At 55.1% G+C, this 25,758-nt stretch overlaps 1 protein-coding gene across 1 annotated transcript in view; it reads left to right on the top strand.

The window, feature by feature from the left end:
- Cdh4 (cadherin 4) overlaps positions 1 to 25,758 on the top strand; it is a 516,253-nt gene that overhangs the window by 373,244 nt on the left and 117,251 nt on the right. The window contains exon 4 of the mRNA XM_012517566.2: positions 13,611 to 13,784. Coding sequence (XP_012373020.1) covers positions 13,611 to 13,784 — 174 coding nt within the window. The remainder of the gene's footprint in view (positions 1 to 13,610; positions 13,785 to 25,758) is intronic.

The raw sequence follows: 25,758 nt of genomic DNA, 5'->3' as shown, positions 1-25,758 counted from the left end.
GCTGCGGTATCACACTCTGGAGGTTGAAGACAATGGAGCAGGGCCAGAAAAAGAAATCAGAATAGATGAAACTAACGTGATTGAACGTAGGAGGTCCGAAGAACTTACAGATCACTTACTGAAATTGACGAGTGCGGCTACCCAGGTGCTGGGTGTGGAACAAGTGTATCCTGTGCGCTGGCAGTGAAGACTAGCTGACATCTGAACCTTATCCTCCTTACAGCAGTATTAGAAATGCTCACGTACCTGGTGGTGGATTAACGAAAAACCTACAGGACCCTTACACATCATGGAGACTTCTGAAGACTTTATTAGAGATTCTCCTGCTTTGAAGGCCCAAGGTTGTGATGATGTTAATTCTACCCAAAGACTTCTACCGAGTCTACACATTTCCAATAAAAATCCCAGCAGATTTTTTTATTTGATCGTTTATAGAAGGATCTGTTTATAGAAGATCTGACTTTAAAATTCAAAACGGAAGTTCAAAGGTCTACAAATAGCCCAGAACAATGGTGGCAAACCTTCAACACGTGTGCCACAGCTGGCTGCTTGGTGTCATTGAAAGCTCTAAAAGGTTCGCCATCACTGGCCTAAAACAATGGGGCAGTGGGAGGCTGCGCTCACCTATGGAAACGCGTCAGTAGCCCTGCAGGCCACCCCCACTCTCAGCATGTGGGGACAAGGCTTCCCTTGGGACGTTCTGAGCACAAGAGGTGTGAGGCGTCCCTGGCCCACTCTGAGTGAAACCTCATCCCCTGCCCTCCCCAGTCGTTGCCGCCAAGGCCCCTTGGGGCGCCCCTCTAGTAGCCAGCAATTCAGATGGTGTTCCTTGAGGCGAAGGTACAGGAGAGACAAGCAGAACATAGCAGCCCAGCTTTAGAACCCCTTCATGGCCGTGCTGCTTGGGAGTGACAGCTCCCACACACGGGCTGACAAGCCCTGCAAGAGCACCGCTGCAGCTGCGGGCCCTGACGCTCCGTGAGCACAGTTGAGCAGGCCCCCAGCAGCTGCAGCCCACAGGCCAGAGCCACCTGCTCCGCTGCGCCTGCAAGCTACGAGTGGCTTTTACGTTTCTGAGTGGCTGCATTTACAGTGGTTACACAAGCACCTGTGCGGTAGCCTCCTCTCAGCCTGCGATATTCACTGTTTGCTGCTGAAAGAAAAAACATGCCATCCCTACTCGGCAGAGGAGGAGGACTGCGCTTTCGCGGGTGATGCTGGGCAAGTTCATGCCCTTAAGAGTGCAGAGAAACAGGGCCGGCCAGACAGCTCAGCGGACTAACGCGCCTGCGTAGGCAGATGCAGCGGCTGGGTTCGGTTCCCAGCGTGCCGTGCCAGCCCCAGCCCCAGAGCCCACTGAGATGGTGATTGAGACTGGGCGTGGTGGCATGTGCCTGTAATCCCAGCACTTGGGAAGCTAAAAACAGGAGGATCACTATGAGTCAAATCTGTGTAGTGAGACCCTCTAGACCCTGTACTAAATACATTTTTTTAAAAAATGTCGAGAAACAGGCTGAGGAGATAGCTCGGTGGTCCAAGCACCTGCCTGACAAGCACAAGGACCTGAATGCAATCCCTGGCACCACATGCTATGCCAGCCCCAGAACCATGCCAGCCACTTAAACCAGGCATGGTGGCACATGTCCGTAATCCCAGCACTAGGGAGGCTGAGACAGGAGGATCACTGTGAGTCTGAGCTGCATAGCGAGACCCTGTACCGAATAAATAAATAAATAATTTTAAAGAATTTTTTAAAAAAGAACATAGAGAAAGGAGCCCCAGCCACACTCTGCACCCCAAAGCCAATTCCAGGTGGACGGGGTGGTCTATGCAGAAGACAAAGCTGTAGTGAGAAGTGGTAATAACAGTGGCCTCAGAGTAGGGAAGTGCACACAGTGCGTGAAGCCTGCGGTAGTCGTGGAGATTGATAACTGGACTTTATTTAAAAGAAGAACTGCTCACCAAAACATTGATCTAAGAACGTCGTGCAGGGAAGAGCTTGGGAGGGAGGACAAAAGCAAACTGCACCATAGACCGAGCGCGCTGCGTAGAGTATGGAGCCTCCAGCCATGGGGGAGCGCAGGCAGCACAGCCTCACGGTGGGTGTTTGCCTAGGGCCACCGGCCACACCGTCAGAAGCCACCAGTGTGCACCAGCATATTGGTGAACAGTGACACGATTGGTTGTGGCAGACCCCTGTGGGGGTGCAGGGGGTACCTCACTGCCAGAATCAACCAGCGTTCCCATTTAAGTTGAGCACGGGTACACCTGGTGTTCCCTGTGCCCATGGAAGTGTGCCCACTGATGCCCGGGGCTCTGTCCCTGTGAGCTGCTCACACCATAGTCCACACCTAGACACACCCACACACCCATGGCATTAGCATGGTTAAATGGTGGTGGATCTGTGCAGTGGAAGAGCACGTAGCAGTGGAAGTGACCCAACTCCAGCCAGGAGAGCAGGAGGGCCCTCGCATGCCTGCGGCTGAGGGAAGGAAACAGGAGGCACACGCACAGAAGCAGGAGCGCTGCCCGGCCCATCCCCAGGAAGTGCGCGTGTCCAGGAGACCCGAGCCTGCAGGGGGCACGGTGCTGAGGAGAGTGAGGAGACTGGAGGAGCTCCTGGCCTCGTGGACAGACGTTGCTGTTCAGCAGTAATCCACTTAGCTATTCACGATGACTCTGTGCTTCTCTACATGTGGCTCAGTGTTCACAATTTTAAAATCTTTTGAAAAAGCACATGCTAAGAGCTTCCTGGCCAGGACTGGCGGAGATGGAAGTTGAGACGGGCACCAGCAACAAGAGCTCTATCACAGAAAGTTCTAGAAAAGCAAATGGCCTCCTGTGAGGCAAGGCCTGCACACTGTTCAAGTCCTAGGGGCACAGTCTTATCAGAAGGAGCCTTGAGCAGATTCCCTGAGGACTGTCGCCAAGGGGCCCCTGACCTCTCGGTTCCGCGCGCTCCGTTCCTCCGGTGTCAAGGCTTCTGCTCGTGTGGCCTCCCCGTCCATTATTTTCGTGACTCTCTGTGGAGCTGGGGAAACTGACAGCTTTCCAGTTAGATGAACCATAAAAATTTGGCAACTTCGCTCCCTCTTTCCCAGCCCTCTCCCAGCAGCTATTAAAGGCCGTCTTTCCGTGGGCGATAGTGGCAGTCCTGGAATCTGGGAGAGGGCTTGTGTGTGCAGCCTTGCAGGGAAGCTGATAGCAATTCAATTAGAAAATGCAAATGAGGTCACACGTTTCCCACAGGAGCGCTGCGCTGCCCCTGAGGAATCCGAGTGAAATTCGGCCCCACAGTAAATACCGAAGATTAAGTTTCCCTCACAGTTGTCATCTGCCCAGCTGGTACTGCGCTGGGATGTGGCAATGGGACCTGTGGGTATAATTTGCAAAAACCACACTGTTGTTTATGAAACTAATATTGGGTCTTCTGGCGCATCAGCATTTATGGAGGAGAAGCTCAGCCAGGCTGCCTCACAGTCAGACGGGCCTGGGCCCTGGCCCGGGCTCTTCCCCTGGCTGCGAGTCTTCCTAGCTGGCAGAGCTGAAAGGCACTGCCCAAAAAGCAGATGCTGAACTGCTACGCTCCAGGACTTCAGAAGATGAGCATGACCAGAAACAGTTTTGCAGATGTAGTTAGTTAGGAAGAGGAGGTCATTGGGCCACGATGTGGTCCGTGTCCCACATCCGTGCATGGGAAAGTCCATGCCCAGAAACACCAGAGGTCGCCAGTGGCCACCAGGAACCGAGAGGTTGGAGCAGGTTCTCCCTCAGCCTAGGAACAGCCAGCTGTGCTAGGACTGCAGCCTAGGACTCGGGCCTCCAGAACTGGCCCTCGTCCACACAGCTTCGTGGTCATTTGTTACTCGGCCCCAGAACATCATTCCAAGCGGTGGTCCATTGTCCCCACCCCTGTGGCCCATCACCCTCCCATTTCTGTGGCCCATCAGACCCATCGTGGAAGTCTGTGGGCTATTTTTGGTACCCTGAGATACTCAGGGCTGCTGTAACTATTAGGGCCGAGGGACAGTGGGGCTGACATCAGCCCTGTATTCAGTCTGCCCCATCCTTTGTCCGGTCCGTGAGGTTTCGGACCCAAGAAAGGAGGATGACCCCTTGAAGTCGTCCTAAGAACACCTCGGTGCACAGAGCCCTGGGCGCAGGGGCTGCCTGAGCCTCAGCTGGCAGCCCCACTCTGGCATGAAGTGAGAATCCCAAGCCTTGGCCTCTTGCTGGACAGAGTGAGCTGAGACCAGCTGCCACCGCAGCAGGAGGTGCACAGCTGTGGACCGTCAAGAGGAGCAGCTCTCCGCTGGCCGATGCTGCAGGCCTGCACTGCTGGCTTTTCTGCTTTATGTGCCACTGAGTTCCCCTGGGGCCTTTTAGTTCTAGATTGGTGCTGGTGTTTGTGAATGTGTGAGCGTGTGTGTGTGCGTGTACATGTGTGTGACTTTGGAGGACCCATGAAGATCCTCCCAGAACAATGAGGGCCCCCACCCCGCTGCCTTCCTGTGGTTGATTAGAGTAAAAAAGATCAAGCCCGGATTTCTCAGACTAACGTGTCTCTCTCCACCGCTGCATCTGAGATTTGGTTTAACATAAAACCCTCGGTGTTTCTGGAGGATTCTGGGAAAGCAATGGTGAAGTGGCTACCGGTACATTTCTTCTCAGCTGGCAAAGGGGGTTCCTAAAAGAACAGGGCAGGACGGTGAGGGCCTGAAGCCCACAGACAGGTGTAGGCAGTGGCCAGAGCCACCCCGCGCGACAGCCTGGCTCCCCGCAGGCCCAGCTGCGCATCCACGCACGGAGGCGGCCGGCGCCCGACCCGGCATCCCGGCATCCTGCCCACGGCCCAGAAGCACCTGTCTTACTCACGCTGGCAGCCCTCCCTCCAGCCCTCTCACCAGCACCTCCGGCAAGGAGGGATGCGTTCCCCCAACTTGCTGATCTGATTTTTTTTACAGCAGATGTTGTTTCTTCTGTAAATTGGTCATGATGTGCCTAACTGCACATAATTTTCTCAACCCTCTCAGCGAGTTGTTCCCTCCAGCAGGGTGTCTGGCAATGAACCGCTTTGGGTGTTGCTGGTAGGGCATCAAGTGGATGGAGCCAGGGCTCGGGTACAGTGCCCTACAGTGCCCAGCTCCGCCAGCCTCCGTCGTGCTGGGGAGGAGAGTGGGACTGAAAGAACCAGCAAGGTCCCATGCCTGCGCTGACCTGGTCACTGTACCCAAGCAGGGGCAGTGAGGCCAGAGCCCCACCTCAGGGGTCCCATCCAGCCCGCCCACCCCAGCGCGCAGCACTGAGCACATCCCGTTCACGTCGGCACCTCGGCTTCCTCGGATATACAGGAGAATGCCCAGCCCACACGGACTGCTCCTGTGCGGCCACCGGATGCTCACGAGACGGAGGTGCTCCCTGCGCCCACCAGCCCCACCCCAGCACAGGAGGCAGCCACATGGTGTCCAGAGTGGAGTGCACATCTGGCCTGGAGGGTGGAGAAGTGCCACGCACACAGGCGTGGGGGGCAGGGGGCATCCACTTGGCACCTTTGGAAAACCAAACTCATGCAGCTGTTTATTGAAAATGTCTCCTGTGTTCTATTTATTTCCAAAAGTAGGAATCTTTCTGTTGTTTTATTTTGTTTGTTAAGTGCCATTTTATTCTGTCCATCCTTAGCTACCATGGAAACCAGCTAGAAGGCTGTGGCCCAGCTAAATATTTAAAAATCCACGTTTGCAGGCTGGCCGAGTGCGTCCTTTTTTCCAAGGTACCAGAGAAGGAAGAAGGAAGTAAAGGAATGGGTTATCTATGTAGATCTCAGCGCCCCTCCTTTAAAAAAATAATGATCTAGCTCAGTTCAAACTGGCACCGGGTTTGGTGCTGGGGACCAGGAGCCTGCGCCGTGTCCCTTATTGAAGCATATTTAACCTAAGCTCTGAGAAGAAAGGAAAACCGGAAGCCAGTGAGGCTAGACGTAGAAGGGAGCTGGAAACAGCGGTGACATCTGGCGAGCAAGCTCACCTTGCCCTGTCCCAGCGTCTGTTGCCTTATTCCTTCAGTGCTGAAACTGCACCCCATTTTCCAAACGTCTCAGCCCCACTCTGAATCTGTACGCAGTCAGCAATCTGGGAGTCTGCGGCATGGTGTCCTTGCACGGCTGGGGAGTCTGCGGCATGGTGTCCTTGCACGGCTGGGGAGTCTGCGGCATGGTGTCCTTGCACGGCTGGGGAGTCTGCGGCATGGTGTCCTTGTACGGCTGGGGTTGGTCATCTGTATACCCAAAACGTCGGAGTCATCCGGGCCAGCAGGAGCCAGAGATGACTGTGAAACTGTGTTGGTGGCTCTGTAGCCCCTGCTTCCTGACACCCAGGTAGGCCAGAAGCCAAACTCCAAAGGCAGGTGGAGTGAGCAGACAGAGGCGGGGCTGGCACCTGCTGGGTGCAGTGAGACCCCAGGGTGCCTGTATCTGTGGATGCAAAAGACATTGAGGACACTCAGCCTGGTCGGAGGTGCGGACTTCCTGGGGCTGCAGAGCCCCGAAGCCTTCCATCCTAGGGGGGCCATCTGCCTGCTCCTTCCCACACGAAGCTCAGATTCATGAAGTAAGATGCTCGTGATGTCCCACCACCCGGCCCGGCAGAGCCGCCCACACTGAAGGCTGTGTTCGGAGGCCACAGGTCAGCTGTGTTCCTGGTCTGGCCCAACGGGAACATGAGCCAGAAGTCCAGGTGGGTCGGTCTGCAGAGGACTTTCTCCTGTTGGGCAGGAGAGCCCCTGCTCTGCCTTTGCCCTTGCATGCCCACTTTCCGGATGGCAGCCATCTCTCTGAGCTCCTCCCGCAGCATCCCTGAACCGTGGCAGTCAGCAGCCCCCATCACACCAAGAGCCACAGGAAACCCCTCCACACTGTTTCAGTCTCGGCGACATTCACCACCTCTACACTCATCTTCACGGAAAATGACAGCCCTGTCTGTCTTGTGAGGGGCTCTAAGGACATGTTTAGGGAGGGGCTGAATCTTCAGCGTGGGGCTGCCACGTGTCCTGTTTCTTCCCCTCCTTGGTGGAGTCCCGGTCAGGGCATTTGCCTTTCGTGATAACCCAAGAGAGAGGGGAAAGTGAGGGTGGGGAAGAACCAACGCCCTGTTGTCCCGACCCCTTTACACTAGGTTGAGCAGGGGGCGCTTATTACCCGCTTATGTACATCTGGCCTTCCAGGAAGCTGCTTTCCCGGGTAACGACAGCGGATGACCGCATCTCCCAAGGTGAGGGCAGGAACACAGGATGCCTGGACTGAGAAGGGCCTGGGACAAGCAGCAGCACAGTGCCCGGCAGGCACGGCCCAGGGGGAGCAACTTGGAAGCCCCACACCCTGCTCCTGCTGAGTCGGGCAGACTGCTTCCATACCTTTCTGAAAATCCGAGGAAATTTTAGGGTGCCACAGAGGCATCGAGCAGTGTCGCCAAGGTCCAGGCAGCTAGGAGAATCGGTGCAGGGGACATCGAGGTGCCATCTGAACCCCGTGTGCAAGGCCTGGGGCACCCCACTTTCCTTGCAAGCTCACTTTGGAGCTGGCATAGAGGAATCCTGAACAATCCCACATTGCACAACGCCGTGGGGCTGGCGATGACTTTGGCCAGGAGGAGCGGGGCACTTGTTTTCTCTCATGGAACTGTGGAAAAGGCATCAGGGAGCCCACGTCTATGCCCTGCACCAGGGTACTACCAGCTCCCCGTTCCTGCTCTTGGCTGTGGGATAGAACAGGCTGCTCCCACCTGGGACAGTCTGTTGGAGAGGTCTTCTCAGTGGCCCTGTGCCTATGGACAGCAGCCGTGTGGCTCTCCACAGCACTGTGGCCTGTGGACTTGGTTCAGAATCCCAAGGAACGTGTCCACAATTCAGACCCCGGACCCTTCCCCACCCTGACAGGAGCCTGGTGCATTAGCCCCAGGACTGGAGTGGGGGCCATCATTTGCATTTCTGTCACAAGGACATTTGGAAAATGTTGAGCCCACTTCTCACCAAGATGGCAGGGGAAGGCCCCACACACCTGTGACAGAAGGTGCTCCCAAAGGCCCTCCCCGAAGCAGACCTGGTTGTTTGCCCATGACTCTGTGGCCTCTGCTGAGCCTTTGAAAAGCTCCTGCTGGCCTCCCTAAGTCTGGGCTGGGCTGTATAACAGATAAAGATGATAAATTATAACTTTTTACATGAAGATTGGGGGTACATATGAGTATATTCTTCCCTGACACTTTCTTTCTCTTTTTTCCTTTTTCAAAAAAAAAAAAAAAAAGGTGATCATTTAAAACCTGCCCCAGGGCATTTTTGCATAATTCATCTCCCTTTTGGATGATGCTGGGAGGGAGTGACCCAGCTTCCTGCTAATGGCGAGCAGCCCCCTGGGGACCTTACCTGAAAGTCACAGTCAATTATACTCATTGTCACCAGGCACAGAGGACAAGCCCCCTTCCCAAGAGTTGAGGAACGGGAGGGGGGTGCCCAATGAGGGACAGCTGAGGCCAGAGCACACCCACCGCCGGGATGGGTGCCGGGCGCTCGGGGGATGCACTGACGCCTTTGTTCAATATTCAGCTTGTCCTTGACTTTGCAGCCTGGGCCTTCCTTTTGTCCCCTCAAACTCACTCATCTCTTTCCTATTGCCCCAAAATAGCAATGTATATGTTCTTAAGCATGACAAACGTATTGCTTTATCCCTGGAAGGAGAGCAGATGCTCATATTTGAGATGTGTCCGGAGCACAGGCCCAGAGGCATCCACCAGGACCGGCGATGCCAAGATCCCCCGTCCTGGCCTCCCCAGACCCCCACGCAGTGTGACAGCGTGGGACACACATCCTGTCCACGCCTGGCTGCTGGGGCTGCAGAATGCATCTGAGTTCAAGCACAGTTGATTGAGACCCAGCGGGGAGAGGCGATCTGAGGTGCAAATGGAGGCTGACGCAGGCAGCATGTGAGCTTCTCTGAGGAGAGCCTGGCCTCTCCAGCCTGGGCACCTCTGAGACACGTTCTGCACTGCCCCCGCCCCCAACCTGCTGCCTCTGTGGAGATCATTCTGTGGCAGGGCAACAAGCACACACAGCAGGTAGGTGCCACAGCCCTGGGGCCTGGGCCCTAAAATGAGAGCCTGGGGGATGGTGCCACCCACTTCTGCAGGTCAGAACACCACGGGGCCTCAGGAGCAGCAAGGCCCACGCAGGCTTATGGAAAGTGGACCTTGTAGGAGACGCTGGAGGGCTGTGTGCTGACGCTGTGGGCTGGAATCTCTCCTCCGCCACTGCACACACATCCTCCATGAATAATGTGGCTGCAGCCACAGCTCAGCCCCAGGATTCAGTGGGGGACAAAGTGGGGACCTCACAGAGCCCGTGGGCCTGTGACTCTGCCCCACCCCACTCGATCTGGCTCCAAGTGTCCCTTCCACTTCAGTGGTGGTGTCCAGCTAAGCCCTGAAGTGTCTGTGCTGTCCTGCCTGACTGCCTGAGCCTGCTGTCAGCCATACCTCCCCAGCCCATTCTTCGTCCAGTACTGTTCGTCCATCAGTGCCCTGCGCAGTGGAAAGCCCACGGGCATCTCTGCCTCCCCCTCCAGCAGACTCTAGGGCAAGCAGCCCCGTGCCAGTCTGAGCTGCTCACAGACAGCATCTCTGGACTGACTGTTGGTGCTGTGGTGGGGGGGCTGGGTACCAGGATGAGAGACCCCAGGCCAACAGCAGGGACCATGTCCTTGCCACTGCAGCCACAGCCTCACCTCCTGAGCCCATACCTCCCACCTGACGCCTCACGTGACACAGCTCCCCTCTGACCCAGGACCGTGGGTCTGTGGCCCAGGCTTCAGGGTGGGGCTCACTATCCTGCCATCTCCTGGCCCGAGGCTGGGACTCTATATATGTGTGACAGTTTGTCCCTTGCACTTGCTCTGCTACCCTGATGCCCTCCTGGCCCTTCTAGGCACAGTTCCTCCTGACGTCCACCCACAATCCCAGGTCATGGTCCCCAGTAAGCTGAGTGTGTCACAGGCCTCCGTGCCTGGTGGCAGGCTGAGCTGACGCCAGGCTTAAGGTCAGAGGTGGCACGCTGGGGCCCTCACCCTAGCTGCTGTGTGCATGAGGCTGCGGCCAGCCCAGCAGGGGTCTGGGACGAGGTGCAGAGCTTAGGGCACAGGGCAGGGAGCAGGCCGGGAGCTGCCGCGTGGGGCGAGGGCCAGCTCAGCTAGGCTGCCAGGCTTGCCCCCGAGCTCCAGCCCACACACGGGAGGACTGCAAGCCAATCCCAGACATCCGTGGCAGGCTGGAGGCTCTGGGGAGCAGGCCTATGAAGGGGTCCTGTGTGTCGCAAGCAGCTCTGAGAAGTTGCCTCTTAACCAGTGTCAATAGGAGGGTGGAGCCTGGAGCCGGTGGCTTCCTCGTGCTTCATTCTGCAAATGTGGAAGATTCAGAGACTGGCTCCACAGCTGGGAAGGCCTTGGCTGGCCTGGACGGTGGGCGGCTGGGCTGCTGCTCATGAGAAAACTGGTGCATTACACGCACACATCTATGCACACACACAAATGCACATGTATACAGGTGCGTGCATATAATGTTCCAGTACACACCTATTTACACACATGCATTTGTGCACACCTATCCACACACCTATAGTATTCATACGCACACATGCACAGACACCTGCATGCACCTCTGTGTGTGCAGGTGTGTATGCATGCATGTGGGGTGTGCACAGATGTGTACGTGAGCGTGTAGATGCACCCTGTTGTATTTAGAAACTGTAGAGGTCAAATTCAAACCTTTACGAGCACTCGGGCACCATTCCCTCAGAGACGTGCAGCAGAGATGGCAGGCGGCATCTGCTAGGAGGTGCTGCTGGGGGGACGGGCAGCGTTGTTTATAATGAGTGTGCTTATGCAGCCGCATTTGTGTGCCTGTTCTGAATGTACCCCAATTCCCACGCGTGCAGAGCGTGCTTGCTGCGCTGGAGAACCGCTAGCTAGCATCAACATCTTTTTTCCAGAGAAGTGGGTGCATCTTCCAGGCAGAAGCTGTGCAGGTCTGGCATTGATTTTCACCAGATTTTGTTATTACATTTGTCTCACAGCTTTAAAATAGTAGCAAATATGTGCAATTTATTTAAACAACACTAGGGAAATTAATGCCATCCGAGCTTATCCTAAGCAAATGAAGACAAAGCAGGGGTTTTTTTTTAATGGCTGTGTGAAAACTCTGTACGAGCTGGAGCCTGAGATTCAGAGCCCAAGGTGCGCTGCCACTGCTGCAGAAGCAACTGCCAGGGAGGTGGCCCGCAGGGCTCTGCCTCCGCACGTGCTGTAGCCACGGCTGCCAAGGCCCCCTTCTGCGGTGTGCTTGCGCTGGCCTCTGCCCTGGCATCTCTAAGGGCCCCAGTGTTCACCAGGTCTGGCTGGCCACTCATGAAGACACTCTCAAAGACAAAACCTAAGCTACCTCCCCTCTCCAGAGGCAGGCAGCTGGGAAGTGTGCACATAATTACCTGCAGGTTTAAAATCTCGGTGGTGAGGTGGCTGTGCATTTGCCGAGCAGCAGTCCTCCTACTGCGCCAGGCCACCTCTCCAGGGCTCGAGGGATGGGACTGTGGCCATGCCCGGAACTAGTGCCCGTGGGACCCAAGAATATGCCTCTGAGGGAGCCTCTGGGGCTCAGCGGCTGGTCCAGGGCCAGCCTGAGACTCTGAAACCTCTCCCCACTTGTCTCAGAGGTGTCCTGAGGACAGGGACTCACGATCCTCAGAGCCTGCCCCAAGTCTAGGAGGCTTTCTCTCAGCCATCCCTGAGACCCAGAAGAAGACAAACATCCACTGGGATGAGGCTGCGCTTGCCACCTACAGTGCCTGGACTGGAGCGGGGGACGTGGACAAGGGTGTCATGTGCACGTGTGTTGGCTCCCTTCACCGGAGACATTCTGTACACTATGGCACTCAGAAAATGCCTCCAGGTAAAAGGGATGAAGGAAAGTAAAACAGCATCAAAAGCCCCAAGAAACCTGGAGCTCACGTTGTGATGCGTGTACTTTGCATTCTGCCTCGGCCCTGCAAGCACACGCCAGGACTCACGCTGCCGCGCACCGGGGCTGGGTCTCCACTCGCTGATGCTTCCCAGACGTTGTGCCCAAGCAGCACCCTGCAAGAGTGACTTTCAGTGATGCACGTATCCCGAGGCCTGCGTGGAATGCAATGGAATACTGTTATTTACTGTCAGCAGCCAGATTTCTTTTTGGCATGTTTACAATTACAAAAGCACCTACAGTGACATCTTTACGCAGACTTCTGTCTGCACAGTCTCTCCCTGGGATGGATTTCCGGCTGCAGAGAGGAAGGGTTGATGGGGAGGACCGAGGCTGAGGCTCTCGGCGGTCAGAGGCAAGCCGGCCAGCAGGGCTGTGCTGACCCCAGGCCCGGCAGGCGGAGTCCTGGGGACCGAGGCGCACAGGCTAAACGCAGGGCCTGTCCTGCCATAATCTCCACAGCACTCCTCCAGGTCCACGCCGCTGTCCCCAGGCCTACTTCAGAAAAGAGGCTCTAGCAGTGCTCAGGGCTGGGGGCTTTTCTCTGCCGCGTGTATCTCTGGCTCACAGAGGTGTCAGGGGCTCAGTCCGCTTACTGCTAAAGCCCCACGCTCCGCCCCCTCACTCTCCTGACAAAGCCACAGCTTTCCCTTGGTTGGAGGACAAACTGGCTCCGTCCTGTGGACTTGCCGGATGAAAAGGACACAGCATTGTGACTTGCACTTTGATTCCTGGGAAACTGGAAGAGTTTTCATGAGTTTGTTGACTATTAGTATTTATTTTGTTATGAGTTATCTGATGTTATTTTGTTAATATTTCCTGTTATGAAAACAAGATGTCATTTTTTCCTTATTGATTGGTAAGAGTTCTTTACATATGGACTATTAACCCTTTCTCAGATTTGTTGTAAAGTGTATTTTCTGAAGTTGTCGTTTGCTCTTTGGGGTATATTTTCATAAGTAGGATTTTAAACTAAAATATTTCAGTCTTCTTAGAGGAAAGGAAAGTGTTCACGGGGAGGGGAGGGTAAAAGAGGGTAACAAGTACCCTCTTTAGGTATAACCAAAATACGGCATTATCATGCTGGGGTAAGGCTCGGTGACCCACCACGTTCTTAAGCATGCTCAAGGCCAAGATAAAAATAAACAGATAAAAAGTGCAGCTGCATGGGGTGGCACAGGCCTGTAACCCCAGCACTGTGGGGGGCTGAGGCAAGAGGACCATTGTTTTAAGGCTGGCCTGGACAAATTAGTGAGACCTTTCCTCAAAATAGAAAAGTGAAAAGGGACGGGGACATAGCCAGGGATAAAGAGGGCCTAGATTCCGTTTCACTACCGCGAAGCCAACAGACGACAAGGCACTTACCGCGTGCTCTCTCAGTCCCTGCACTGTCCCCAGCTCTCCAGTAACCCCCAACACTACACACAGATGCAGGTCTCGCTTGACCATGTTCCTGAGCCTTGGTCCCTTTCCCCAGCGTTCCCAGTTTTTCCCTACTGTTCAGGGACCCTCTGAACTAACCTTCTCTATCTCTTCTCTCCCCACCAAACAACACCGCAGAAAGGAAAGAAGAACGTGGCCCTAGACCCTTCCCAATACCCCAAGGACACGCTGCTGCCGTGGCCTCCACACCAGAGCTCCAGTGGGCTGAGGCGGCAGAAGCGGGACTGGGTCATCCCTCCCATCAACGTGCCGGAGAACTCCCGCGGGCCCTTCCCACAGCAGCTGGTGAGGGTAAGTGCGCCCCGCACGTTCCGGGGGCTGGCGTCTCCCTCATTCCGCGAGTGGGATCTAAGCTCCCAGTCCCTTGCCACCTCTTCTGGGAGGAGCAAGGATTGTGCAGAGTGGAGGGGAGCTTCACTCTCCGGCTTTCTCTGGTTAGGGTGACTTGTGTTCTGGTTGTCAGTCTTATGCTTGGGAGCAGGTGGGGCAAGGACAGGGACCATGGCCTCTGGCCTCTGGCCTCCAACACATATCTGTGATCTGTTGTCCTTCCATGCACAATGGCGGAATGCCTTCAATGATGCTCTAGGGTCATAGTGCTGAGAAGTTGACACACTCCCTGAGACTTGGTCCCTTGGGACTGTGGCTGGCAAGGCCCAGTGCCTACCACCGTGATCCCAGCAGCCACCACAGGCTGCTGCTTCGGCAGAAAAATTCATTTCACAAATCCACATTTTTGTGATCGTGACTACAAAATGTAGTAAACTGTAAGCTGACATCTCCTCCTTCCTTTTGAAGAAAGTTGCAACTCAGTCTAAGCAGTAATTTGATAAAATGTTGGCAAGTGTTCATTAAATAATTGCTATCCCCCAGCCGAGAAGCCTTGCCCTCTCCCTGGAGCCAAAGATCCCCGGCAGCTGGGGAGGGGTGAGCTTCGGCCCTCAGGCTGAGCAGGCTGTTTTGTTCTTGTTCCTTTCCACACACAGAGCTGGGCAGTGTGTTTAGGATGAGGGGGCAGAGCCTAGGGCAGGGGCTTACAGCCCAAATGCCCCCGCATCAGCCCTGAGGGGTCCAGTGCTCTGTCCAGGGTGGGCCGGGCACTTAGAGCAGGAGCAGAGCCACCAGTGCGCGCAGCAGGCACACGCCGCCAAGGGGACGGGGTCACTGCCTCTGCGTGCGTCCTCGCCAGGTGCGGCATGTGGCTCTCCGGAGCCAGCCGCAGCCCAGGAGCTGCCCGGCTGGGCTGAAGATTTCGTCGTGAGATGGGGATCAGGACATGGGGCTGCTCTCCAGGGTGAGAGCGGTAGCCCCCGAGCCCCACACCCCCGGGGCCAGCGTCAGCTCTGCAGTCCCACGCTGGGCCCCAGCCTCACCGCTCTCCAGGTGCTTGCTGTGTCTGGCCATGGCTGCCTTCAGGATTGCTTGCGACTTTCTGTAGGTCATTCATTTTCAATATGAATAAGTTTGTTCTAACGGAGGCTTTGTGTCTGACTGTGGCTGGCACAGCTTTGTTCGTTAGAAAGAGCTGGTGGACCAAAGGTGGAGCAAACAGAGCCAAGAAAGTCCACCAACCCTGCGGGCTGTCCTGGGTGTGACAGGCATAGGACCCCACAGAGCCTCTCCCGAGGGTCCTCAGGACACTGGCACCTGGGAAGGGAGTGAGGTTCCCGCTGTGCCCCCCAAATCTACACTTGGAGAAAACCATTGCTCCTGCTCAGGCTGGCCCAGCCCGTAAACGCCTTGGCTCTGCCTGATGCTGGCAGCCGCCCAGGCAGTGTTCGAACCAGTAAATGTGGTTTGGTACCAATAAATCCGCATTTACACAAATAGGCACAGTGCCGAATTTGGCCCAGGCGCCATAATTTGGCAAGCACCAGTCCAATCCTTCTCAGACTCCGGGAAGACCTCAGAGATCAGCCTCACTGACACACGGTGGGCACATATTTGTTGGGTGTGCTTGGGAGTTTGGCTGGCGTTCAGCACTGCTGGGACATTCTGTCGCCCAGCTGGCAGAGTTCCTCAGAAGGTGGCATGGGCTCTACACATGGGTCTCTCTTCCTCTGCTCCCATCTGGAGACAGGCTTGCAACAGCTACCAAAAAGAGGCAGTCCCTGCGGACAGAGCCCTGCCTCAGAGGAGGCCAGCTGGGGGAGATCAGGTGGCCTCGCTGAGCCTGCCCTGACCACCTTCCGCTGTCATCTGCAGAAGATGCCCTTATGAGGCTCCCCGCTGCCTGGCCACAAAGCACCAGGAACTGCACAGGCAGGCCAAGTGGGGGTCACCGAGGCCCAGCCCCTGCCCCCAGCAGAGCGCGTGCAGTCACCGCTGGGCTGTCCCTCACAGGGCAGCTTCTTTCACTAGCTGCCGCAGTACAAGCTGAGCTTACCCATCCCCACTCCAACGCCCTACTGGAATGTTGCTTTCCAGTTTGAACAGCTAAAGTAGGGAAATTTCCTGCCTGCCCAAGTCATGGAAACCATGGAGAGCGTGGCTGGAGAAAGCAGAGGGTGGTAGGTGCCCCCAGCCCCCACAGCACAGCTCTTGGGACTCTGAGAGGCTGGCAGCTCTAAACCTGAAATGTGGAGACAGGACATGTGAGTTTGGCCTTCCATGTCAGAAGGAGAAAAGCTGCAGGTCCTGCAGTGCTGGAAGCCCTCTCTGGCAGCTTTGCCGAGGTGGCAGCTCCTTCTGTCTTAGAGTCTCACATAGCCTTAGTTTAAAGCATATGTGTCACCTGTCCTCATACGCTCTGACTTCACCCTCTCAGAAGTGTCATCCTCAAGTGGAGGGTGTCGCTCCAAAGCAGGCTACAGCGTGTGCGGTTTGCTCCGCTGCTATAAGGAGCAGGCCCAGGCTTTCACAAGCAGAACCCAGAAATTACTCCTTGCTTATTGTACAAGGCCACCACGAAGATGGCTGGGCAGGGAAGCGGCCAGCTCTGCCTGTGTCCTCCTGGCCGAAGCACAGTCACCGGACCGCACCTGCTTCAGGGGCCTGGAGCCACAGCCCAGCAGCATGGCCATAGGACGCGGGTGTGCAGGGAGCGGCGGGTATTCACCCTGGAGAGCAGCCTGCATGCCCCCTGGGGGGGCCAAATATCCCAAGGACCCCACAGCTCTGGGGCAGCTCTCGGCAAATGACTCGGATCTGAGTCCAGCCCTTGCCCAAGCCTGGCCTTCCTCTCTACCCACTGCCCTGCTGTGACCTCACAGTCGCTAGCTGCTCACCCGCCGGCCCACCCTCTACAAAGAGGCCTCCTGTGTCTGTAATCCTGGTGCCCTGACAGCCTGTGCCATGCGGTTGGCACAGCTGATGGAGGGCTGAGTGCTGAGCGAGCGTGCAGGAGGGGGAGCAGCCTCGTGGAGACCTGGTGCAGCAGGCGCCCCGGGGCGATCTTGCAGGGGCCCGCATTTGGCACGCCCGTGTCCATCCAAGACAGGCAGCCAAGCCGGGCTGGTGTTCAATAGAGATACTTCTGCAGCACATGGAAAATGGGCCCTCCATTATGGCTTCCGTAAGACTTGTCTTCCAAGTCATTATGTAAGATCACAGTGCGCACACATATCATGCACACGCGCACACGCTTGCGCACACACACGCTCTGAATTCTCAACCAGCGCAGACCACTGTGCTGCGGTGCTGTGCTGCCCCGTCTCTGCCCGCAGGACATCCTGTCGGTGTTTGAGGGAGGCCGTCCCTGACAGAGCCCCCGTCACAGCGCATGAATGCGGCTTGATGGGGCGGGAGGCTGAGCGCGTGCTGGAGGTTGGCGGGGATCAGCTGCAGTTCCGCGCTCATTAAGGCATTTCATTCTGATAAAATATGTTAAATGAGAAAGTGAGTGGGAGAGAAGGCAGAATGTTCTTCCCCAAACCTTGGTTAATTACAGGCTTTTTCCTGCAAGGAATAGCATGTCCCTTTATAAGCACTCGCTCCCCTGTGCCAGGAAGAATAGACAGCCTCCGAGTGGGGAGCACAGCCGGGTGAGCGGAGTGCAGCTGCCATGAGTGGGCAGCTGAGCTGCGTCCGTGGCAGGTGGCTTTGCCCCCAGAACGTGACCACAGCGTAAGTTATGTGGCCATCGAAAAGTGGCAGTACCAGGCTGTCTTTCATTGTCAGCATTGACCACACCCTGCCAGCGTCCACCAGAAGCCTGCGTGGCGGAGGCTGCAGCCCCAGCTCGGTGCTCTTGGGAGGTGGTGGACTTTACGAGGTGTGGCCTTGTGGGAGCCTTCGGTCGCTGGGAGTGTCCGCCGGCGGGACAGAGGGAGCCTGTCCTTCCTCTCTCTCACACAGGGACCGTGAGCTGAGTGAGCTTCCTGGCCGTGCAGTCCGGCCGTCACATACTGTGCTGCCCCAGACCCAGAGCAACAGCATAAGCTGCCCGAGACAGGAACCTCCACACCTCTGGGCAAAACAAAGTGCGCTCGGAGGTGATTACCCAGAGGGCAGCTAGACCTGCTTCCGACCCCAGACCACTCCGGCGGGCTTACGCCGACAGACCTGGAGCATGTCCTGCATGTGTCCTGGGTTCTTTCAGTCCCCACTGGGTGCTTTCAGGCCACACAGCTTCATATCCAGCCTGGAATACTCGGGATGGCTCTCTGGGCATGTGGAGGTGAGAGTTACGTGCCCTGCCCTCGCGGCTTGAGCTCGGGTCTGCCGCAGGAGATGTGGGACAGGACAAGGCCCCTGTCTGGCCCTCTGCGCATGCCCCAGAAGTGCTTATGAATGAGCAAGGGCCTGGGGTGGAGATGGCTGAGCCACAGGACTCACTGAGCCACCCAGCCCCCGTGCCCTGGTGCGGATGTACGGATGACTGACACGGGCGTTAGTCATTACCTAGGGAACAAGGGGACCTGCCCAAAGCTGGACGTGTGTGTGCTATTCGTCTTCTATGATTGCCATTGTCCTTGGGAGAAGGTCTCATTCCTCACCTTGCCATGTAGACCCTAGGACCTAGCCCTGCCCCCTGCATACCGAACCCCAGCCGCACTGCCTCCTTCGCTTGGAGGACCTGGCCTCCCCTGACCTGGAGGCCTCGTGAAGCACCACGCACTCCCAGAGCCCGCCATTGCAGCAGAGCAATTAGTGTTTTCTCATCAAGCATTAGTCTGTGCCCCCCATTAAGCACAAAGCTTCTTGAAGGGTGGGCCACCTCTCAGAAGCATGGGGGACAGAGCAGATGCAGCGAAGGACTTTTAAGTGACTGCTAACCTCAGAAGGATCACTGCTGCTCAGCCCTTCACGGTCTTTATGGAGAGCGTTCGGTCAGGGACACAGTACTTGACACTGATTAAATTGGGAGTTCTTCTGGTAATAGGGGAGTAATTTATATCACACTGAAACGCTGACAGATAATAAGCTCTGGGAATTTTTTTAACTACTTGAAATTACTTGAGAGTGATCAATAATAAGCAGAAAACTGTTGGAAACTCCACCTCTGGAAGCAGGCAGCTCCTGGGTGAGACCTGTGCATGTGTGGCCTCTCCCCAAGGTCTTGGCAAAAGGTGAGTGGGTCTCTTGCGAAAGCCACAGTCCTCCTGGCTGCAGGAGCTAGAAGAGGGCACACGGAGCTGACAAAGCAACTGGAATGTGAAGCGATAAGTCGTAGAAAATCTAGAAAGCATGCACCCACCAGTGGGATCGACAATGCTCCTAGGCTTGCTCATGTTCTCAGCTGCCCCGGCACTGCGCACACAAGGGCCACTCCAGAGACCCCAAGGACGCAAACAGCTCAGAGGAGAAAGAACGGGGCAGAGACTTTGGCTGTTGCGCTAGAAGAGAAATGGACTGAGGCCTGTGTTCAGCCAAGCTAATGCCCTGCTGCACACAAAAAAAGTGTATTTTGGAGAAAGATAACAAAGTCATGTCTCTATGGTGTTTACAATGAGTAGTGTCCAAACAAAAATTAGTAGATGAGAGAGACAGACAGACAGACAGACAGAGAGAATGCAACACAATGTAACACGTAGGAAAAAAAACTACCTGAAGAAACTGACCCTGAGATTACATGGATATTGGAATTAGCAACAAGACTTTTAAAATGTCTCATAAATATGTTCAACGATTTAAAGAAAAAGATGGTCAGAATGAATGAACAGATGAGAAATAATGGCAGAAAATGATATTTTTAAAATATAACCAAATAGAAATAGAAACACTGAAAATTCCAGTATCTCTAATGAAAAACTCATTAGGTGGGTTTAAAACTAGAAAGTAGAGGACAAAAGAAAGAATCGGCACATTTGAAGATAGATTAATAAAATTATCTCATCTGAAGAATGGAGTATGGGGAAACGGAGCTCCGGTGAGACAAGTGGCCTGAGATCTGGGTGACTGGAGTTGAAGAAGGAGACAGGGAAGGCACCCTGAGGGAAACAGTGGCTGGCATTCCCCCAGTGCTGGTTGAGAGACAGTTCTGCAACCCAGAGCTCCTAATGAACCCACACAGAAGAAGCACAGGAACGCCACACTTTGGCTGCTCTCACGAGGCTGAAATTGAGAAGCGAACAGGAAAGTCTGTGAAGTGGAGGGAAGACAGTGCGATGGATAAGCGACAAGAGCAGGAACGAGAGCCGGCTTCTCTTTGCAGACCATGGAGGTCACAGGCAAAGGAATGACACTTCAAAATTATAGGCTATCAACTGAGAATTCTCTATCCAGAAGAAATCCTGCCAAAAGAAGGTGAAATGAAGACATTCCCAATGCGCAACCTAAGGGCGTGCAGCACCATGACCTCACACGCAATGGCAAGAATGTGTTTTAGGCTGACAGCCAGCGACACCAGGTGGAGACTCAGGCGTGCAGGAGGAGACTGAGGGCCAAGGAGAAACTGATTCGGCCTACAATCACTGGATTTTGATCTTTGATCTCTAAAAAAAAAAAAAAAAACCTTAGTGTTTCAAGAAAAGGTATAATGTCATGTTGTGGGGTTAGTAATTTATGTAGATTTAACACAAGTAACAACAATAAGACCAAAAAAATGTAGAGAACAGGATGAAGTAAATGGAACCTTCCAGTTTCCAGCTTCTGGCATCTTGGATAAGTTGTTCAATACCCTCCTTAGTAACTGAGACATTTATGGCCTTAGGATGCCTATGGACAGCCCTAGTAAGAAAGGCCTTCCTTGCAAACACCTAAGTTGGAACTCAAAACTACATCACCAAAAGACAGAGACTAGAACATTCCATGGCTGCCTTCCCTGGTAATCTAGTTCTGTGGCCTGAGAGGCTTGGGGACACATGGGGGTTTGGAAAGTGGGTTAGTGGATTTCATCCCCTTCAGTCAAGAGCCTCTGGGAATGAACCCACCGGAGGTGTCCCACAAGTGGGCCATGTCTGGATTTTCTCTCCAGAATCTGCTGGCAGCAATGTCACCCTGCCTTCCACACAGACACAGGGGCCACCCCTGTGATGCTGGGAGCCGTTCCAAGAAAGATTGTAGGGGCTTCCTCTGAGTCCATCAACTTCCCCCCTACATTTGCTCAGAAACAAAGCGCCCCTTTTCACAATAAGGATGGCATGTGGACGTGACCATCACCTGTCACCCATAGGCGGGTGCCCACCCTCTCCTGGCCCCAGGGTGGCACAAAGACCTCCTCCAGTGGGCTGGAAGGCATGGCCCAGGGTGGGTGGGGTGGTCCTCTGCCATAACAGCCCCACTGTAATTACATCGTGCTGAGACCCGTGGGGAGCTCACATTGTCCTTGCTGTAGCCAGAGGGACACGAAGAAAGCAGTCATTTAACAACTCAGCTGCCTTGGGCTCTGTGATTTAATCAATCCTGTGAAAGAAGCACTCGGCCCTTTGTGTTTACCGCCCCCTACTCTGAGCAGAAAATGTTCTTTTCTTGAATTGCTTTAATGGCTATATTTATGCAGCTGAAAGTTCCTTAAGAAATGAAAGTAAAATCAAATTGCTGCAAATGCTCAGATAATTTTATCGGAGAATATTCAATTAGAATATATTAATATTTTAGATTTCCATCATCAATTTAATATATGAGAGTTTAAAGCAGACACTGAGCCGCTGGAGCACTGGTGGGTCTGGAGAATGGGGTGCACGTGCCTGCCTAGCAGACTCTGAGGCCAGCGGTGGCCATGGAGCCTTGGGTTTCCGGGCAGACTCTGGGACGCGTGGCTAATGTGCTGGGGCCGCTCTGGCTGGGCTGTGCTGAGGACAATGCAAGCATGGGGTAGAGTTTTGCTTAGATGCGGGGCAGGGTAGATGACAGCCATTCCTTGGATGGGGTGACCTCCATTCTTCTGTGTGGGCTTCTTAGCAGAGGTGACAAACATGTCATCATATGATGCCATGATCTGATAGGCAATCCAGTGGTGGCCATCCATCCGTCCATCCATCAATCCATCCATCCATCAATCCATCCATCCATCAATCCATCCATCCATCCATCAATCCATCCATCCATCCATCTACCACCCATCTGTCCATCCATCCACCCATCTGTCCATCCATCAATCCATCCATCCATCCACCCATCCGTCCATCCATCCATCCATCCATCCATCCATCCATCCATCTGTCTATCCATCCATCCACCCATCCATCCATTCATCCACCCACCCATCCGTCCATCCATCCATTCATATGTCCATCCATCCATCCATCCACCCACTCACCCATCCGTCCATCCATCCATCCACCCACCCATCCATCCATCCATCCATCCACCCACCCATCCGTCCATCCATCCATCCATACATCAGCCCATCTGTCCATCCATCCACCCATCCATCCACCCATCCACCCACCCATCCGTCCATCCATCCATCCATACATCAACCCATCCATCCACCCATCCATCCACCCATCCGTCCACCCATCCATCCATCCATCCATGCTTCATTCATTCACCCAGTCTTTCCACGTTGGGCCCTGTGTGCTCTCAGCAGAAACCCTGCAGGGAGTGGATGCAGCACTGTCCAAGTCCAGTGCTCATGGGTTGGTACTGGAGGAGAAAGAAGTAAGGCAACAAGTGTATGCCAGGGCCTGGGGGCATGGGTGCCAGCAGCCTTTCTGAGCCGCAGCCTCTGATGAGAAAACTAAACGCAGTGGGCGGGGGAGCCATGGTGATACAGAGGCGATACAGAGCCTCTAGGCAGAACAGCAAGTGCAGAGTCAGGGTGTGGGGAGGAGGCAGGAGCTCAAGGTGGCTGCAGAGCAGTGGCTGGGGGCAGGGTGAGATTGAAGAGCCCCGAGTATCAGGCAGGGGCAGGTGGCCATAGGAGGGCTCTGCAGCACCTTACTGTAAGGCTGGGGAGACCTCACATGGCCTAGACTTATCAAGGCCTCCCAGCCACCACATGGGGGCTAGGTGACGGAAGGGCAGCAGGAGGAGCCTGGGGAGGAGGCGGGGTTAGTATCTTGCTTGGTTAAAGAGTCGGGGCCCCAAGTAAATCTATGTGCTCTTTAGGGTTACTGGTCAGAGACTCAAGGTTGGGAGCTGCTGCCCGGGGGCCGGCAAGACCAGGGGTCCTCCCCGACCAAGCCTGGGCAGGGTCCTGAGGCTCAGGGGGAAGAGGTGATCTTGTGCCTCCTACCCAGTACCCTGTGTCCTGGGGGAGCCAAGCCAGCAGGTAGCAAGGCTGTCCTGGAATTCCCAGGAAGGAAGCCCGGGTGCAGAAGGCTGCAGAAGCCAGGCCCAGGTGGGTCTGAGCCCACCTCCCTGGGCCCTCCGGCGCTTGGCTGCGGCCTCAGTCTGTTCCCTGCATGGAGGCACATTGTGACCCAAGCAGGGACTTCAGAAATACGAACGCGTTCCCAGCATTTTAACCACAACAGAAAAGCTGTATAAAATACACATTTAAAATTCCCACAGAGAAAATCCACACGCACTCCTCCTTCCTTGCACAATGGGGACAACTGCTGTCCGTGGACCTGTCCCTCAGTGTGAGGTGTTGCTGCCCCTTTGGCCACAGGAGCTCTGGCTGGCTCAGTCCCCACCGCCCTCTGCTGCTTCCCACGCGGCCTGCTGGCCACTGACCATCTGGCTGGGCCTGTGGGCCTGTGGTTTGTGTCCGTGTCAGGCTGCACCCAGCCACCTCAAGAGCGAGGCCATGCTGGCCCACGCCCCTCACCCCTGGGAGTACACAACATCGAAGCAGAGCTAAAGCCAGCCAAGAGGGTGTCGCGCGCTGTGGGAACCCTGCTTCCATCTCTGGCATCAGCAGATGCTTCTGCAGGTGTGCTGGCAGAGAGCTGTGTGTCACCCCAGAATCTCTAGGGCCTCCCAGGGCCTGGGTCAGTGACCTCAGCTCCTCCACCTCTGGTCCTCCCGTCCCAGGCGCAGATGTGCAGACTCTGCAGAAAGTCATCGCTGCCACCCCCTCGTGGGCCCATGAAGGTCACCGACGAGGCCTGCTTCAGGGCTGCTGTCATGCCCTCTACACGCTGAATGGGGAGGATGAGCAGGGACAGGATGGGAATGAAAGGCTCTCTGTGGGTCTCACTTCTGCATGGGTGGCAGCCCTTCTGCCTCTAGCTTTTCTGTGGCCTCAGAGGACCAAGCTGTGGATAGCCGCTCCACACAGCGCCAACAGCACAGGGTAGTCTTCGAAGACAGAGTTTCATGTGACCCAGACCCTGCGCCTGCAGGAATGAGACCCTCCCTGGGAGCTGTTCTGTAGCACAGAGTCTCGGAGCCTCCGCTCAACTTTGCTGGGCTGTGGGGAGCTGAGCCTGGCTCCCGGGATCAGGAAGCGCAGGGGCAGCCAGGGAGCTGGTCCTGGGGATGGTGGTGAGACAGGTGGAAAGTCTTCCTGCCTGGAAGGAAGAGGCAGCAGGGAGACAGCGGCCCTAATGAGCAACATGGCCACCAGCTCCCCAGCCTGTGCCCTGCAGTGGAGTCAGTGGGCATCCAGGTGCCCCCTGCCTGCCACCTGCAAAGGGGGGACAAGGTGGTCACCTAGCCGGACAGCACATTCCCATGTGCTGCAGGAGGCCACCACGTATTCCTCGTGACAGCTGGTGTTTCCTGTTCATTCCTGCCCGTGGCAGATCTTTAGCTTGGAAAAAGCCCCTTTCTCCAGAATCAGAGAGAGCCAGGAGGAAGGTCCACACTGCCAGGGTCTGGGCTTGAAGACCTGACTTGAACTCCAGACTTGGGGGTGGGGACTGCTGCGGAGACAAGGTCAAATGCAAAGCCAACCAAAACCCTGTGGGTGAGGTAGGGTGAGGCCTTCCCAAATCTCTTTCTGAAATTTTCTGAGCTTTAGAAGACAACAGCAAGTGGTTCTTAGGTTTGGTTTTGGCCTTGGAGAGTCAGGTCTTGTTTTCAGAGTTGCTCTGCTAAAATGGCAGTGAGAAAGAGGCTTTGTAAAGTGCTGTCTGCAGAGCAGGGGTCTCCCAGGCCATGTTCAGGCCCAGGGACCGACTGGGGAAAGGGCCAAGGCCTTCCTGGCTCTTCCCAGCCCTGAGATGGCCCCAGGGTACCCTTGCACCGGCCCTCAGGCTCAGGTCCTGTCCAATCACCTTTGTTTGACCTGGACTTCGGGCTTTGGAGCTGCCCGGCTTACTTTAGTGGAAAAGCTGTTCACATTTTCCCAAGATGTGGGGTCATAAAAACAAGGAGAGTGATGGAGCCACTGTGCCTGCTTGCTAAACACAAAAGCAGACAACAACTAAGGGCCATGACAAAGAGGTTGTGCCCTACAGTGGAGTCCTGGTCCCCAACCAGGACCAGCGTTGGGGGCAGCTGCATGCAGGCCACGTAGGGCAGCCCTAGCTTGGCACTTTGCCCTATAAAAGGGTGGCCAGCTTGGGATTTAGGTTTTCTATTAAAAAATAATAGACTCTAAACATCACCCAAGTTGCAAATTTAACATGTAGATTTGAGCAGGGTGATACAAATTTATAGAGTGCATTCTGAAATTGGTTGCTAAAGGGTGGTAGGCAGTAAATAGTACATCTGTAATCTGTTAGGTCAATGTCCACCCATCCATTTGCCCACCTACCCACCCACACACCATGTGTCCTCCTACCCACACACCTACCCTGTCCTTATCCATCTATCTGTGTATCTATCCACAAAGCCATCCTCAAGCCAACAACCTATCCAACTTCCACCCACCTATCTATCAATCACACATCTATCCTCCTCCATCCACTCATCCATCCTCCCACCTGTCCCACCACCCACCTCCTCCCCTCCAATGTCCAACCACCCATCCAATATCTAGCCATCTAGCCATCCTTTAGCCATCCTTCAGCCATCTACCCATCCATCCTCCCACCTGTCCCACCAC

Source organism: Octodon degus, unplaced genomic scaffold (assembly GCF_000260255.1).
Source record: "Octodon degus isolate 3935 unplaced genomic scaffold, OctDeg1.0 scaffold00194, whole genome shotgun sequence".
Taxonomy (NCBI): domain Eukaryota; kingdom Metazoa; phylum Chordata; class Mammalia; order Rodentia; family Octodontidae; genus Octodon; species Octodon degus.
Note: the sequence above shows the minus strand (reverse complement) of the source record. Positions and strands in the feature narration are given on the sequence as shown.